This window comes from Cervus elaphus, chromosome 15 (assembly GCF_910594005.1).
Source record: "Cervus elaphus chromosome 15, mCerEla1.1, whole genome shotgun sequence".
NCBI lineage: Eukaryota > Metazoa > Chordata > Mammalia > Artiodactyla > Cervidae > Cervus > Cervus elaphus.
In genome coordinates, this window is record NC_057829.1 from 81476326 (window position 1) to 81493881 (window position 17556).

At 46.8% G+C, this 17556-nt stretch overlaps 1 protein-coding gene across 2 annotated transcripts in view; it reads left to right on the forward strand.

The window, feature by feature from the left end:
* Window positions 1-4420: 4420 nt before the first annotated feature.
* GRK5 (G protein-coupled receptor kinase 5) overlaps window positions 4421-17556 on the forward strand; it is a 225651-nt gene continuing 212515 nt past the window's right edge. The window contains exon 1 of one of the 2 annotated variants that reach the window (XM_043924897.1): window positions 4421-4769. In XM_043924897.1, the coding sequence (XP_043780832.1) occupies window positions 4718-4769 (52 nt within the window). In that variant the 5' untranslated portion in view covers window positions 4421-4717. The remainder of the gene's footprint in view (window positions 4770-17556) is intronic. The other variant, XM_043924896.1, reaches the window with a different exon arrangement.

Consider the following 17556-nt stretch of genomic DNA (forward strand, 5'->3'; position numbering starts at 1 on the left):
AACACGGAGATCACTTGTGGCTGGAATCTTCTTTCTGAACTTGCAGTCGAGACCCCCACAGATGACTCGGTAAAGTCTTGTTACAAAGCTGAGCTTTTGGATGTCTACAGGCCATAATTATCTGGCAGCACCAAGGTGAAGCCTCCGGACAGATTTATCACGATCAGCCAGTTTATCTTGAAACTGTAGGCTGTTACTGTCCCACGTGTTGCTTGGAGGTCAGTTTTTTCCAAAGTGTGATATTTCTACTACTACTCACATGTCAAAAATGTTTTGGTTAGGATAACAGAAGTTTTTTTTTTTTCTTTTCAAGCAACTTGATTTTAAACAAAAGTACTAAATAAAGGGAAGAAGAGTTGTGGTCTACAATATTGCAAAGTGCTTTGTTTTTTTTTTTTAATTATTTAGAGCTTCTCTGGTCATCTGGTGGTTAAGAATCTGCCTTGCAATGCAGAGGACACTGGTTCGATCCCTGGTCCAGGAAGATCCTACATGCCATAGGGCGACTAAGTCCATGCGCCACAGCTACCGGAGCCTGTGCTCCGCAACAAGAGAAACCAATGGAAGAGAGACCCACGCACCACAACAAGAGAGTGGCCCCTGCTCTCTGCAACTAGAGAAAGCAAAGAAGACTCAGCACAGCCAAAAATTAAAAAATAAAACATTAAAAAACTTATTGATTTATTTTTGGCTGCATTGGGTTTTCATTGCTTTTCACCAGCTTTCTCTAGTTGCGGTGAGCGGGGGGGGGGGCTACTCTTCTTTGTGGTGCAAGGGCTTCTCACCACTGTGGATTCTCTTGTTTCAGAGCAGAGGCTCTAGGAGTGCGGGCAGGGTTGTGGAGCAGGGGCTTAGTTGCCCCGAGGCATGTGGAGTCTTCCCAGAACAGGGATTGAGCCTGTGTCCCCTGCAGTGGCAGGTAAATCCTTATCCACTGTACTACCAGGGAAGTCTGCAAAGTTTTTAATGTCAGATTTGGTCACCACTGGGTCCATCGATGAAGGGAGTCTTCAGAGAGGCGGGAACATAACAGGAAACCTCCTTCATGCCTCCAGTCCCACCGTCAGCTCTCATTTCTCCTCTCGGATTCTTCCTAAGTGCCTGAAATCACTTCCTCTCTGCTTCCAAAGTCCTCTGTGTCTGTGTCCACGGTGACTCTTATTCCGTTTTATCTCAGTGGTTTTCCTCCCAGTTTGCTAGTCTTCTTAGCGGTGGACTCTCCTGGGAAATCACCTTGGTATTCCCTGCTGTGCTTGGCACATAAAGGTAAACTTTGAAGAAAGAGAAAAAAAAATGGGTGAATGAAAGCACTGTCTCTCCAGGTGTTTCCTGATGATTAGAAAGCAGCGACACAAGGACAGGGAAGGAAACTCCAGCTCCAGCACTGCTCAGAAAGCCAATTTGATTATTCAAGCAAAAGCAATCCATGTTTTAGGACAAAGATAGGATTGTGACTTTCAGAATAGTTCATTTCAATTTATAAGAGCTCTGACCAAGCAGCTTCATTCACAAAATATAGGTGCTGACCGAAGAATGGGAAGATTCCCTGTTTCTTTCACATTTCTGGCCCAGCTGATCCTGAGTAGATTGGGAAGTCAGTATTTGTCTATGGTGTATTCCCATCCTTCCCAAAATGGCCTGCTCTCCATTTGGATTTCCATTCTTGCTCTCTGCCAATGAGATTCCCAACTTACCTGTTGATATTTAATAGACTACGCTTCCTGAATCAAATCCATTTTTCAAGAGGACTATGCGTCATTAATGCATTTAATGGGAAGGAATGAAGTTATAATGCTGGTGTTATGATCTGGAATGGAAACCTCCCCCCTCCCCTTAATCACTTAGCCAACAGCCTACTTTGCTTTCTTACAATACAGTTTAAGTTTACTCTGGGAGCCAAACAAAACAACTGCAACCCAGTTCAGTACGCTGTTTGCCAGAAATTAAGTGCATAGACTCCGAGGCTGATTGCTAGGTTCAAATCGGTAGGTCTTCTTTGGCAGGTCTTCTTCTTCTTCTTCGGCAGGTTTTCTTCTTATTAGTTGTATGACTTCGGGCAAGTTATAAAACATCTCCTAACCTGGTGACTTTATCTATAAAATGCAGCTCTGTTTTCTATCTCATCTGGATGTTGTGTTCAGTGAAATTAACCATGTAAAGTCTTTTGACGTGGGGTATCTTTTTTTGGTGGGTTCCAGCATTTTCCTGTGATGGTTGTTCAATAGCTAGTTGCGATTTTGGTGCTCTCGCAGGAGATGAGCGCACGTCCTTCTACTCTGCCATCTTGAACTGGAAGCAGGGGGCTCTTTAGTTGCTTTTGTCAGTCAAATAAGTCAAGTTTGGACTGGATCAGGCCTTAGGCTACTGGTAAGGGGCAAAATGCCTACTGCAGTTGGTGAGCTCTAGGTGGCGCTAGTGGTAAACAACCCGGCTGCCAGTTCAGAAGACTTGAGAGACTCGGGTTCCATACCCGATGGGGAATGTCCCCTGGAGAAGGGCAGGGCAACCCACTCCAGTATCCTTGCCTGGAGAGTCCCATGTATAGGGGAGCCTGACGGGCTACGTTAGGGTTCATAGGGTCGCAAACCTTCGGATATTACTAAGCGACTTAGTACTCACGTGCACTAGATGCTCCCAGCTCTGATTCTCTGTCTCTCTAAGAGACTCTTTCATTCTAAGTTAGGGCTTTCATTTTAAGTAGGTGGCTATGTAGCCAAGACCAAGCGTGGGGTGCTTAGAATAGTAATGCCTAGAGTGGGAGATGCCTAAGAAATCATCTGCTCAGCTCCCTGCCTTTTGAAAGGCAAACTGTTATTCCCCTACTTCGCAGACAAGTGAGGTCCAGGGAGACCCACTGACCCAAATACAAACACTAGCGAGTGGTGATGATGGATACACTCCATCAGGAAACAAGACAATCCAGAGCTGTTAGAATCAGCGACCATCCTAGTTTCCAAGGCCTGAAAAGTCTATTAATTTCTTTATATTCTCCAATGCATAGTAATTGTTCTCCGTTTCTCTCTGCACCTCCCTGCCACTTCCTGGCAGCCCTGGCGGGTGGAAGGTTTCCTCTTTTTGGACCGAGAAGGCCCAGAGCCGGCTTCCGGACGGATATCCGGCCCGCGGGGTGCGCAAAAGGCAAAGACTTCACTGTTTTTTTGGGGTCAGCCCGCCCCTCTCCCAGATCCGAGGACACTTGTCGCAGACCCGGGGTGTCCCACCGCCCATTTCCCCGGGGCGAGGCCTTCGGAGGCAGCAAGGAGGCGACGCTGAACGCAGATCTGGGGTCCGACGTTCTGAGCATACAGTGGGAAGGCACTAACAGCCCCAAGATAAAAAAGCCTGGACTTCGAAAACGAACGTCCAACACACACTTGGTGCTGTTAATTCACTCATGTTTCTGACCCCGGCGATTCCGTCTGCGTTTTTATTAATATGAATCAGTTTGGGTTGGAATGAAGACACTTGATTCGCAGCCCCGCGTGGTGGAAGGCAGGTTATTAGCAGAACCGGTCGGCATCCCACGCCGGGATCCCCGGAGTCGCAAACGGGTGTCCCGGGGCGCAGAGAGGGCTGGGGTTTGGATCCGTCATCCGCGTGGCCCCGCCGCAGCGCTTCCACCCCGCGGCCGCCGAGGGGCGCTCAGGCTGCGCGGGTGCCGATGCGGCCGCCAGCGCCGAGTCGCCGCGGACTCGCAGACCCCCTTCGCGCCCTCGGACGAGAAACAAAGTACAGCTTTGTCATCCACCCAGCGCGTGTGCGACGGCAGCATCTCGGCCGGCCGCCGCGTGCTGGGCCCGCGGGCACGCCTGGGCGCCTTTGGGCTGCAGCCCCCCACCCCCGTCCGCGTGGGCTTGGCGTTCCCCGGAGGAAGCCGGGCTGCAGGTCCGGCCGTCCTGACCTCCCTTCCACCCAGAGCACGCCACGCGGGGTGGGGGTGGGGGTGGGGCAGAACCGGCATCGGCTCCTGCCGGACGCAGCGGTTCGCCCCGCTCTCGCCGTGGCCCGTGCACTTCGTTTTCTGGGCATTCCGCAGGACGGGAAGCGGGAGAGCGGGACCACCCCTCCCCCCCGGGCGTGGATGTGAGAGAACGGGCCCCAGGACTGGAGTGGGTGGGTAGGGGGGCTTCAGCTCCGCCGAGCCGCCTTTGACTCGCCAGCTGCACGCCCCCAACGCCTTCCCTCCGAAGGCACGTCCCGGGGCGGTTCTCGGATTCCCGCAGCCGCGCGCCAGTCCCGGCCCTAGCCCAGCGCGCGGGGCCGAACTACAAGTCCCAGCAGGCCCCGCGCCGCGAGGGCTGGAGCGGGAGGCGCGGCCCGGCCCAGCGCCTGCGCAGTACGGCCGCCCCGAGCCTGCGAGTACCACACCCCCGGGACGGACAGAGGGGAGGCAGAAGCATCCGAAGCCTTAAAGCATCCGCGGGAGCCCGAGGGGAGGAGAATGGAGTGACAGAGCAGCGCGCAGGGTGGGGGGTGGGGGGGGAAACTGTTGAGGGAGGGGGGGGAGGGGGGACACAGAGGGAGGAAGAAGCGGCGGCGTCGGCTCCTCTTTGCAGAGGTGGAAACTCCGAGGGATAAGAGCAAAGAATAATGCGGTAGGCTAGGCGGGCTGCTCGCTCCCGGCTCCGGCAAGCAGCAGCAGCAGCCCGAGCAGCGGCAGCACCGTCAGGCGCTGACAGCCCCGCCGGCCGGCTCCCTCGCTGACCGCCGACTGTCAATGGAGCTGGAAAACATCGTGGCCAACACGGTCTTGCTGAAAGCCAGGGAAGGTAAGAGGCAGTGCGGGTGCGTGCCTGGTGCCTTCGCCACGAGCCGGGGTACCGGGCGGGTGCGGGATGCCCGCAGTGAGTTTGGTCGGGAGCAGGGCACCTCGGAGAGTGCTCGGCAAACGCTTCACGGCTCCTGCCCTTGTGCTCGGGGAACCTGGACTTGGGCAGAGAAGGGGAAACGTCACGTCGAGGTTGCAAGGATTAGGATGCTAAGAAAGAGTCCCTAGTTTCCAGCTCTAACCTTACCATGCCGTGCCTTCTCGGCAGCTGTTGAAAGGTCAGTTGGAAAGGCATTCATTCAGGAAGAGATGGGCAAACATACAAATCAAACAGCTTTTCCAAGTTGGCCCGGGATGGTTCTGTGAGTGAATTCGTGGGGGGGGGGGGGGGGGGGAGCGGTGCGGGGAGCGGTGGAGGGGCGCCGGCATAGTTGATATAGGTTATTGCTGGAAACCATCCGCTGGGAATGTTTCTTAGGGAAATCCCGTCTTGTGGAAGGAAGCCTTTTAAAGGCAAAGTAAGATGTTGAGGAATTAGCCTGTTCACATAACGAGAGGATGGCTGTACAAATCATGTAGAAAAGAATTCATGATTTCAGGGGTGGTATTTTCCCCCATTGAGGAGAGAGAGAGATAAGTGGATTTTGTTGGTTTGGGGCTTAATTAAGAAAAGAAAGGTAAGTGTGCCAGTGCTTAGATGTGTTTTGGATGCAAATCATTAGATTTTCTGCATTAGGTTGGCAGGAAATATCGTCTAAATGGAGTGGGTAAGAAGCTAAGTCGAGACTATAAACGCACTTTTTGACTCTTCCTTGAGACGGAAAGAGAGAGGGAGAGGGTGAGAGAGAAAGTGCCCCAGAAACTTAGATGCTTCCTAAAATGATTCCGTGCGGGCAAGCATACATATTTAGGAACACCTGGAATTTATGTAACATTTCTTTTGCCAAGATTTGAGCTCTGGGTGCAGCCTTTTTATGAAAAGGGAAGTGGTTTTCCCTTTCATGGGAGGAGGCTTTATTTGACACCCAAGGTCGAAAGCAGTCTCGGTAAGGTCTTGACTTCAGAAGAGTACACGGCGAGCAGTCCATGAAAACACCCTATTTACTTCTTAATATTTTTCATTCACACACTTTGATGAATGAAGGAAGACTTTGCTGGCCAGCAGTTCATGTTTATCCAGCCGACTCCATCACCTTGTGGCACTGTACACGGTGTGTGAGTAGGTGATGTACAACTCAACAACTCATGTCGTAATTTCAGCTTCGCTTGTCTCCAAAGCAGCAGCCTATAAGGTTTGCATCGAAAACTCCAGCCGAGTTGAAAATGTGCAGGTCTGTTCTTCCCATTGCCCAGCATTGGTGTGAACAGACTTTTAACAGAGGCTGTTCCTGGTGACTTCAGTGTCTAAAGCCCGAGTGTTTTCTTTTTTCCTAACCCAACATTTTAAGCAAATTGGGCCAAGAGGCTAGTGGGCTGTCTCCTGAACAGGGCAGTGAGTCCTGGAGGGGGAAAAAGCGGAGAAAACAGCCCCTGGCTCACAGCCTTTGCAGCCGCCACCTAGTGGTGGAATATGGTTGTACACCTGAGGGCTCGGGGGCTGGGAAAGTTTTCCCTCTCCATTCTGAAATTTTTTCCTGGGAAATCATTGGATGTGACGATACTGGAGGCTTTGCAAGTTTCACTGGTTTCTCCTGTTGCCCGGGGAATTCTGCTGCCTACATTTGCTGCTCTACACACTTATTTGCCTAGAGCTTGCTTTTTTTTTTTTTTTTCCTTAGCATTTGATTGCTTCTTTTAAAATGTTTTGCTTGGAGTGGGCAGAGTGTTATTAATTTTCTCCCCCAGTTTGGTCTCCCCAGATTTTTTCACTGAAATGAATGCACCGCTTGGTAATTTTGTCTGTCAGGTTAACAAATTGGTTTTTTTAGAGCCTTGGAAAAGAGAGCTACAGTCTGGAGGCTTATATGGAATGACCGAATTACAGTGATTAAAATGTTCTCAAGAATGTGCCTTTTACTTCCTTTTCCTTTTAAAGTCTTTTCAATTTCTCTTTGAGAGTTTGGTCATCATCTCAGGGTGAGAAAATAGCTCCTGCAATTCCTTTGAAATGGAGGGGGCCTTCCCAGTAAGAATACAGAGAAACTTGACACCTGAATGAGAAAAACTAATCACTTACATGGAAATTTCATTTTGAAATCTGCATTTCTCCCCGTCTTTCTCTTTTATGTCTAAAGAGAATCCATGATTTTAAGTGCTTCCACTTTCTTCTCTCTGGGTCTTTATTAAAGATTTGAGCACATGTATTCTAATTATTGTAGAAGCTTTTAGAAATAAAAGCAATTTATTTTTCTCTTTTCAATTCTTACATAGTTGAAGTCATTCTTTTCAGTTAAATAATTCTCCTAGTAATCACATTATCCACATATTCAGAAATGAAAGTTCCAGTTAGTGTAATGAAAGATCTAACATAAAATTTTTAGTATCTCTAAAAATCTGAATTGTTTACAGTGTTTAAAACCACTTCTTCCTTGAAGATTCTTGTGAGTGGTTATAAATGAGAAATATGGTTGGTGAATGGGAAATTTAATTTAGTTCAGTTAACAAAATACATTGTAAACAATTTAAAATGCGGCTTTCAAGTAAAAGTCACATTTGTCCCAAACAGTAGAGAAACAGGCCTTGAAGAAAGACAGACACACTTTGCAAATGCTATGAATTTGTAGTTGTCTATGTTGGTGGGTAATTTGGGGGCCTATCTCTTGTTATTATTATGCATTCTCAAAGGCAGATGCCTTATAAATTCATTGTAACTTAAAATTCTTACCTTAATAATACTTTTATAAAGTGGAAAAATGAGTATAGCAATAAGATAGAAAATCTGTAAGTGAATTAAAGTGGTTCATCATTAATAATTAGAAAACACTGGAAATAGCTTGCACCTTTGTGACTGTTTTTTGAAATAAGATGGAGATCTGGGTTCAAAATTATAAACCACCCAAATGTATTTTGTTCTGGACTCAAGAGAAAGCATCAACTTGATCACTCTTAGGAACTTTAGATTACTCTCCTAAAAAATGGGTGGTTAAGGGTGAAAAAGGAAAAGAAGCTGAGACTGAATTCATGCCAATTTATGGAAATGAGCTAAGTGATTAAGCATTTAATGAAAAGAAACCCAAGACTAATTCTATCTATTTACATTTCAGAATCTCAGAAAATTGGCAAGCACACTAGTGCTGAAATCATAGTAGTGAGAAAGAGTGTTTGCAGAGGGCCTTTTGTGTGTTTCCTTTTGATTTTATTGTTGCAGTCAAGGTTTTTGTGATTTTTGTCATATTCTAGTGTTTTGTCTCACTTCTTTGAACGGTGGTGAGAAGAAATTTTGTAAGGTCCCACCCTTCCTTTCTTCCCAGGGCAGTAGTAGCCATATTTGATCAATAAAGAGGACAGAGAAGGAGTATCGATCACATTTTCCTGAGCATGGTACTAGCAGGCACGACTACAGGAACTGAGAAGTCAGAAACGTCATGATTTTGCCCTTGGTCAGGATGTCGAAAATCAGAACGTGCAAGAACCTTTCACTCACAGATCTCTGTAAATTTGTTGGCCTGGATTTTCCCGATGATTAAGACTGGGGACCTGGAAACAGGTGACCGCAGAGGCTGGGAAGGGCAGGGGAGAGGAGGGGGTTTGCATGCAGCCAGCCTGCTGGGACAGACTCAGCATTCCACAGCAAGGCTGAGAGCCTTTCCCTCTTTTCCTTGCACCCCTAGTTCATGATGACAAAATTGAAATATCGTTATTAGAACACTGGAATGTCTCTGAAGCCCGCAGCCGTTTTCACAGGCGTACTTAATCCACCCCCGTGGCTGCTTCTGCCCTAGAGCTTCTCTGCACAGAAGAGCCGCAGTTTTTGCATCCTGGGCGTCGGCAGCTCATCGTGTGTTAAAGCTGCTGGGCCTATTAAGTACAATGCTATCATTAAACAAAACTGCCTTTTACTTTTTCTGAGTTTCTTTTCAGTACTGACAACTTGGACGTGGAGAAACCAAAAGCAAATGGTTTCAGAGGCCTTGCTTTCTTACAGAAAGGTTTCAAATGATGCTTTTAATTAATCTAGCTGCCGGTTTTTAAAACCATCAGATAAATGCCCTCAAGACTCTCATCTTTCAATAGCTTAGCTGCTTCTTGTCAGATTCTAAACTCCAGAAAGCTTGATTCTTCCACTCCCCAGACTAATCCTTGTTTGAATTATGTCTTCAGCAGCCATAACTCTTGTAGTGGCTTGCTAAATGATACCCTTTGGGTGTGGGCCGAAGACTTCAATAACATCCGAGTGAATTTCAGGAAAGAGCTCAGTGAAGGACCAAGTTGACCTTTACCAAGGGCCAATCAAACCCATTCTTCTAATGAAATGGTTTCAGGACTTTGGTCAATACTTAAAGTTAATAATTTGTTGCTGGCATATTTGTAGCTCATGGTAAAGCATTATAATATCTTAACATTTTTGAAATAAACAAGTCTTACAGTTACAAAAAGCTCTTACTACAATAGATCATACAATTTTAGGTGAAACTTGAGAAGATGATAGAAGGTGACTAAAAACAGGTGACACACAGGAAAGGAAAGGGAATTTCTTCAGTCTTACAACCCCTAGCCCCCACACCTTACTTCAAAATAGAATAGTGAAGATAAAGGGTTTTAAAATGTGATTTTTAAATGATTAAAAATAGATTATGTGGGCTTAAGTAATAGGAGTGATTTTTACTTTGAAACACATGCTGTTACATTTCAGGGGAAAATTTTATTTTAAAATATCCTAAATATCGAAAAGATTTTAATCCATAAACCTTCTTAAAATTTTATCTTTTGGGGATAAAGAAATATTGTTGCACTTAATACCATCCAGACAGTGGGGGAAGCACCCCATTTGGTATAACTCGTGCTTACTTTTTTTTTTAAGCACAAATTCTTTATTATTATCAAATATTCGAACAGTTATTCATGTTACCTTTTAAAGAGAAAGCAGTTCTGTCCTGTCTAGACTTTGCCCCCTCCCCCAGTTTCTTGTTTTGTGAAAACCATTTTTACATTGTCTTTTGAAATTCTTAAAAGGCTCAAATCATTCATTCATTCATTCATTCATTCATTCAGCATTTGATTGTTGAAGGACCCTGAGAGGTGACATTTTGGATGTTAGCCTTGGAGAGGCACAGCTGGAGGTGGGTTAAGAGATGGAATTGGACATCATCATTAACTTCTTAGGCTTTTAAACTAATAGATCTGAGTAGAACCTGATTTTTCCTCCAAGGAGCTGAAGCTGATTGTGGTATAACCTGCTTAGCTGGAAACTCTGTTGACTCTGCTATGCCTAGAACTTGGACACTAGCCTGCGGGACCAAACCATGATTTAAGGATAACTCAGAGGTCATATTTGAGGGATAGGCTGGAATCTGGAAGACAACTGCTGATTTTCCAAGACGGGTGTTTTTAATGAAGGCCAGTTCCTACAAATGGAAACCACATAAAACAATTGCAAGAGGTCCCTTTGGTTGGGGAATGAGAAGATCCAAGAAGAAACTGGTGTAGAGAGGTGTCTTCCAGGTAACACCTTGGTGGTCTTCCTGGGGCAGCAGCCTGGGCGGAACCGATGGGCCGCCTTCCTTTCTGGATTTTTCTTGGGATTTCTTGGGTTTGAGCACGTCCCCTGGTAGAGCCTGTCACCTGGAATGACCTGAAAATGTTCAAGTGTCTGTCTAGTCCTCTGAAGATGCGCACTCCAACATGGTAGCTACTAGCTGCATGTGGCTGTTTATATTTAAATTAATTAAAGTGAGGGACTTCCCTGGTGGCCCAGTGGGTAAGACTCGGAGCTTCCAATGCAGGGGGCCCCCGGTTCAATTCTTGGTCTGGGAACTCGATCCTATGTGCCAAAACTAAAGGGCCCGAGTGCTGCAACTAAGACCTGGTGTGCCAAATATTTGGTGTGCCAAATATTTTAAAAAATTAATTAAAGTGAAACATTCCATTCCATAAGCGTGCCAGCCACGTTTCAAGTGCTTAGCAGTCACAAGGGGCCAGTGGCTACCCTGCAGGATGGTGCAGAAGTGGAGTACCCCCGGCTCTGCAGAAAGTTCCTTGGACGTAACTTCTAGGGTTCTACACACATTGGGTTAAATGAAGGTGAGAACCTCTAAACTTCTGACATGAAAATTGGGAGAAGGTAAGAGAGGGGGCAGGGGGAAGGAGGCGAGAAACAGAGGGAGGACTGGGGGGCAGGGGGCTGGGGGATTGGAGATTAGGACTGAGTCCTAATCAGAGAAAAACACAGTTCAAAGACAATCATAAATATTGGTGGTAGTAATAAGCCACTCATATTTCTCACCTCCCCCTCCTTTTTTCCATATCTTTTTGGGAAGTTGGCCTTGATTGAGCAACTGACTGTCCCGATTCAAACTAAGTGTGTGTTATAGGCTTCCCAAGTGGCGCTAGGGGTAAAGAACCTGCTTGCCAATTCAGGAGACTTATATGAGTTTTGGGTTCGATCCCTGGGTTGGGAAGTTCCCCTGGAGGAGGGCATGGCAACCCACTCCAGTATTCTTGCCTGGAGAATCCCTGTGGACAGAGGAGCCTGGCAGGCTACAGTCCATAGACTCACACATAGTTGGACACGACTGAAGTGACTTAGCATGCATGCAGATACACACAGGGCCCCATGTTTCTTCTAGAAACTCCTGAGGTGAGGATATTTTAAAATAATTTTATTAATTAAAAAAAAAGTGTGTACAGTAAATCCACAGAAAGAAGGAAAAAAAAAAAAACCTTCTTTCTATTTACTTCAAAAAAGGTGGTCTAAAATGAGCAAGATGATTTCTTTTGAACAGGACAGATTGCAAGAAGATCATGGAGAAAGATGTCAAAAACACACTGTTCTTGCGTCCACTTTAACATAATTTCTCCTTAAAAGCTTTTCCTGTGAGATTTGAAACATTTTAAGAACAACACTGTTAGAACACACTTAGAAAGCAGCATGGTTATTTGAAACAATAAAACAGCTTGCTGCTGTTCTTGGGGTCAGAAGCAGAGAATAGCTATCTGAAGTTGTGCCAAGGAGTCAACTGGAAACCTCCTCCTGACAGGAGTCAGTAATAAATTAGGCTAATTTCCACTGGGCCTGTTTTGTCTCTAGGAATCTGTAGCCTGTGGAGTATCAGTTGTTTCTTTTCTTTTTTTTTTTTTTTAAGGCAATGATGAAATAAACCTCAAAGGACAACTTCTGGGACCTGTGCAGAAAGTAAAAGAAACTGAGATAAACAGATACAAACATTCCTGGGTTGGGAAGTGGCCGCAGAGGCCCACAGGGTGGCCAGGATCTGGGCTGCCCCAAGGCTTCTCAGGGGATTTCCTCATCTGTTCTCCACTTTCCAGAATAGAATCACCTCTGCTTATCAGATGGGGAAAGTGAGATGGAAGAAAGGGACTTGCTTGTCCAAGGTTACTTGAAATGTGGACTTTTCTGGAGAAGCCCTCCAAAATCCTTTAACATTCCCAAAGAAATCTTTCCCTTCCCTTATAATCATATTAACATGAGCCCCAAACTCCCACAGAAATCAAAACCCCCCAAACCAAACCCATTTCTCAGGGCGGTATGGTTTCTAAATGTAAATGCTCTGAGGTTGCCATTGTGGGTGAGAAAGAGTCTGTAACAGATTTCTTGGGGAAAGGGGCAAAAAAAAAAAAAAAAAAAAAGGGAATCTGACTGCTCTCCCAGACCCTGATTTCAGCCAAATTGAGAGCAGTTGGAGGATGTAATTCCTATTAGGCTGTGAATGACTGCCATAAGGTGAGTCCTCCCAGTCAGCGTTTCCATTTTAAAAGTAGAACTGTTGGGACTTCCCCAGTGGTCCAGCAGTTAAGACTCCATGCTCCCAAGGCAGGGAGCCTGAGTTTGATCCCTGGTCCAGGAAGATTCCAGATGCTTCAGGGCAACTAAGTCCGCCTGCCACAACTACTGAGCCGGTGTGCTGCAACTGAAAAGATCCTGCTCGTGGCAATGAAAATCCCACCTGCCACAACTGAGACCTGGCGCAGCCAAATAAATACATAAATAAAAGCGATGATTTAAAGAAGCAAAAAATAGAACTCTTTATCAACGCAAATGAATCTGTGATTGACGGGGGGTGGGGGCGGGGAGGGGCAAATAACATACATGCCCGTGTGTGCGCGCACACGTGGCTGCGATTCTTTCTGAAGCCGCATCACCTGTGTTCTCCTACCTGCCTTCCCCACATCCTCATGCATATCTGCACACCCGAAGAGCAAGGCCAGTCAGCCTCTTGGCATTCTTTAACTGGCAGGGCTTGGGGAGACTCTTGAGTAGCCAAAGAATTGCCCCCAAGGGACAGGAGCTTAAAGGAGATGCACGGTAGTAGCCGCATGTCAGTGGCGGCAGCCCTCTCCTTGGCAGGGCCGGGTGTGAGCACCCGGCGCGTGCAGGTCACGTCTGCCCCGGGCCCCGCGTCCTTCGGTGCCTGCTGCCCCCCGGGAGATCCTTGTCCCCAAGCACCTCTGTGCGATGGTGGCGCCTTAGTTATATGATCTGCTGCTGCTGCTAAGTCGCTTCAGTCGTGTCTGACTCTGTGCGACCCCATAGACGGCAGCCCACCAGGCTCTTCTGTCCCTGGGATTCTCCAGGCAAGAACACTGGAGTGGGCTGCCATTTTCTTCTCCAGGTATATGCTCAGGACTTTGCAACTCTCTTTACTAATAAAAATGTAAAAAAAAAAAAAATGTAGGGGGACTTGCCTGGTGGTCCAGCGGCTAGAATGCTGCACTCCCAGTGCTGGGGGGCGCAGGTTCGATCCCTGGTCAGGGAACTAGAGCACAGGTGTCTCTACTAAAAAGGTCAGGTACTACAATACAACTAAACACTCGGCGCAGCCAAATAAATAAATGTTAAAAAGAGGAAAAAGTAGGGGGCTTGGAAGGGGAAGTGGGAAGGGGAGGGGGGAAACTACTGGAGTGATTTCCCTGCCACATCGCGGGGCACATCCCTTCTCCCTCCCAAAGAGAATGTGTGAAGCAGTCTCTTTCCCCCAGAAAAGCGCTCTCAGGGTTAACCTTTTAGATGTTACAGGGGTAACCGTATGGGTATTTGCGTTTAGAAACCAGAACATGTGTGTGCGCATGCGTTTTGCATTAATTTAGCAACTTTTCAAAGCTCTTTGGGAGCTGAGAGTCTCTTGGGGGTTGCTGTCTTGATGGAGAGGAGACAGCGGGATGTCACCAACCCCCTAACGAGGGGACAGGAAGTCAAGCCTTTGATCTGCTCCTGCAGAGAAGGTGAAGCTCTGAACTTAACCACTACAGGAAAGGAAGTGGGGGGTGAAGGATAGAGTGATTCAGCTACGGGGTAGAGAAAACCCAGTCAGTGTAATTGGTCTGCATATCTGATAAAAGGCCTTATGAAACCTCATTTGAAATGGAATTCCATCTTGGCACGGGTCTTAGCACCACTTGTGAAATGGAAACAAGCTGGAGAAGGTCAACAAAGGGGCCATGGAAAACAGCTCCCTCATGGCTTGTGCAGGAACGCGCTCTGCTCCATCTTAACCTTGTCTGTTCAGACACTCAGGAAGAGCTCCTTGGGATGCTTAGGTAACATCCCCTGAGAAGGAATCCCAAGCTCTAGAAAAGTAGGGAGTTTTTGTTGTTTAGTCGCCAAGTCATGTCTGACTCTTGAGACCCCATGGACTGTATGTAGCCCACCAAGCCCCTCTGTCCATAGGATTTCCCAGGCAAGAATACTGGAGTGCGTTGCCATTTTCTCCTCCAGGGGATCTTCCTGACCCAGGGATTGAAGCTGTGTCTCCTGCACTGCAGGTGGATTCTTTACCACTGAGCCACCAGGGAAGCCCAAAATAGGGAGTTGGGTGCAGACAGAGAATTGGGCTACAGATGCAATTGGGCTACAGAATGCAAAGATGTCTCAAGATCCCATTTTTCTCAAGCTGAGGGCTGTTGTGAGTTGATGCCACCAAGCCTACAGTCACAGATTAAGGAGACTGTCAGTCAGATGAGTGTGTGCCTGCAACATAGGTGTTCAGCTAACCTTGATCTGCGAATGATTGATTGATGCTGTGTTTGTTATGTGGAGGAGGGGAAGAGCCAAGAAAATAAGGTCCTCAAGAAGTAGCCTTGGGGGACTTCCCTGGTGGGCCAGTGGCTAAGACTCTTAAGTTCTCAGTGCAGGGGCCATCCCAGCTCCCATGCTGCAACTAAAGATCCCTCTTGTCGCAATTAAAATAAGGTCTTGCATGCTGCAGCAAAGAAGGAAAAACCTCAGTGCTGCCGCTAAGACCTGGTGCAGCCAAATAAATAAATATTAAAAAAAGAAAGACGTGGCCTTCATGTCACAGTAGATGGCAAATTAGGAGATGATTCAACATGGTTAAGAAAGATTAACTAAAGGTATAGGGCAAATTGGAAAATGTTTTCTAAATGTTTGTCTTAACCGTGAAAAATGTCTGGCAGACTTCCCCACCCCCACCCCCAAGTTGAAAGTGGTTTGTTTTACTTGTTTTGGAAGAAATAAATATTTGCATTAGTCCAAACATTTGGGGCAAACAGTTCGCCCCAATTCTAAAGGCTTTGTGTGGGTCGAAGATGTTTCACGCTGATAGCACTCATACCTTTTTTGGCTAAATCGGAGGTAGCTTAGGACACGATCCTCACATGCTTTTCGCATCACTGCTAGAACAACGCTGAGCAAATGGAAAGAAAATAGGAAGCCAAACATTGCTCCTTCCAGACTCGGGGATGGCTGATGACCGACCTGGCATTTGAAGGATAGAATCGTTATAGAAAAATGGCCTCTTTGCTCAGGGGCAAAGAGGCTGGATCCAATTAAGACAAGGAAAATGTATGTTCACTCAGAGAAAAAAAGTGTCCAAACAGTCAATCCTGTAATCCTCTCTGGAGAGGAAGGGGCCTGACGATGGGGCTTTATGGACGATGCCAAGCCCTGTGCTGTATAATAATTAGTAACCATTGCTTATTCTGCCGCACACTCGTTCCCCAAACCACTAACCACTGCTTGGGGTGGAATGCACCAGGCCTAGATATTTGCCCCAGATGTCTTCCCATCAGTAGTATCCAATTAGGGGGTTTTTTAAAATTAAAGCTTAATTTCTTATAACATAGAGCAGGATGCAAATTAAAGAAGGACAAACCTGATTTCCTTGAGGTTTCCACGGGTGACTAAGGTAAGGGTTGGTCTTCCGGTTCCCTTCCGTTTACTATCAGGTGGCTAACTGTTTTATATCCTAGTGCCTGGTACTGTCGCTAGTCTTTTTGGGCGGCTTACAAACGTTTCAGGAATGCCTGTGAGGGGGTCGAGCATTTGAGAGGCCTAATCAGAGAAGTGGACTTACGTCTGCTTATAATTTCATTCTCCCATGGTGGGCCTCTGTGTTCTAATTGTCTGCCCTAAGCAGAGAGCTTGGGGGAAATCCCTGCAAGCAGAATTCTCAGCGGAGAAACCCTACGTTGGTTTCTGCATCTTCCCCAGTGTCATAAATTCAATATTTAGTTAAGTCCCACTGTGTGTGGGGCCCCATGCTAGGCTCTGAACGGAGGACAGGAAACAATGGCGTTTCCATTTCTTTCTTTTTAAGTAAAGGTCGTTTTATTTTAATTTTATTTATCTTTTTGGCCACACTGCAAGACTTTGGGACTAGTTTCCCGACCAGGGATCGAACCAGCGCCCTCAGCAGTGAAAGCATGGAGTCTTAACCACTGGACCACCAGGGACTTCCCCCCTTCTTTCTAACGGAATCATTTAGGAATTATACAATCCTTCGTACCCATGGTTTCATTTACTCTTTACAGTCCTGTGAGGTGTGTTCTATCCCTCCCTGTATTACAGATGAAGAATCAAAGGCTAAGAGAGGTACATGCCTTTTCCTGGTGTATTCTGCTAGTTCCACAGCCTGGACCCAGTGTAAAACCCAGTCTCCACTCTGATAGTCTTTCTGCTCCATCGCAGCCGCTGCCCCCAATAATCTTACCAGCTAATAGGAGCATCAGTACTAACGTGTATGTAAAATAATCGGTGTGGCCCTGTGACTCATGGTTCAGTATGAATCATTCTACCTAATTTGAAGGCTTTCAAACATTTGCACAGACAATGTATGCTGTGTGTGTGCGTGCTCAGTCGCGCCGTCGTCTCTGACTCTTTGCGACCCCACGGGCTGTACTCCGCCAGGCTCCTCTGTCCGTGGAATCTTCCAGGCAAGGATACTGGAGCAGGTTGCCATTTCCTACTCCAGGGGATCTTCCCGACTCGAGGATGGAACCTGTGTCTCCTGCCTCGCAGGTGGGTTCTTTACCAATGAGCCGCCTGGGAAGCTCCTGCACAGACAGTAGTTGCTTACTAAAGCAAATGCAAAGGACAGTGCAAAACATCAAGAAGGAAGTAAAAATCTCCCTCCTCCCATGTGCCCCTGCTGCCTGTCCCACCCCTCAGAGATGGTTACTGTCAGCATTCTGGTGGACATTTCCCCTGATCTCTGTGTATATGCACGTATGAACATACAGATGCGTTTGACACCGATGGGATCTTAGTATACACATGCTTCTGCAGCTGTTCTCGGTCAACAGTAAGTTGTAGTGCCGTCCCATATCTGTGTTTATAGTTTCCCATGGGATGGAGGGGTGTAAGGAAAAATTGTGAAAGACTCTGGAAACGGAGTGTCGTTTCAATGGAATGCTGGGTGTTTTTCTAACAGACC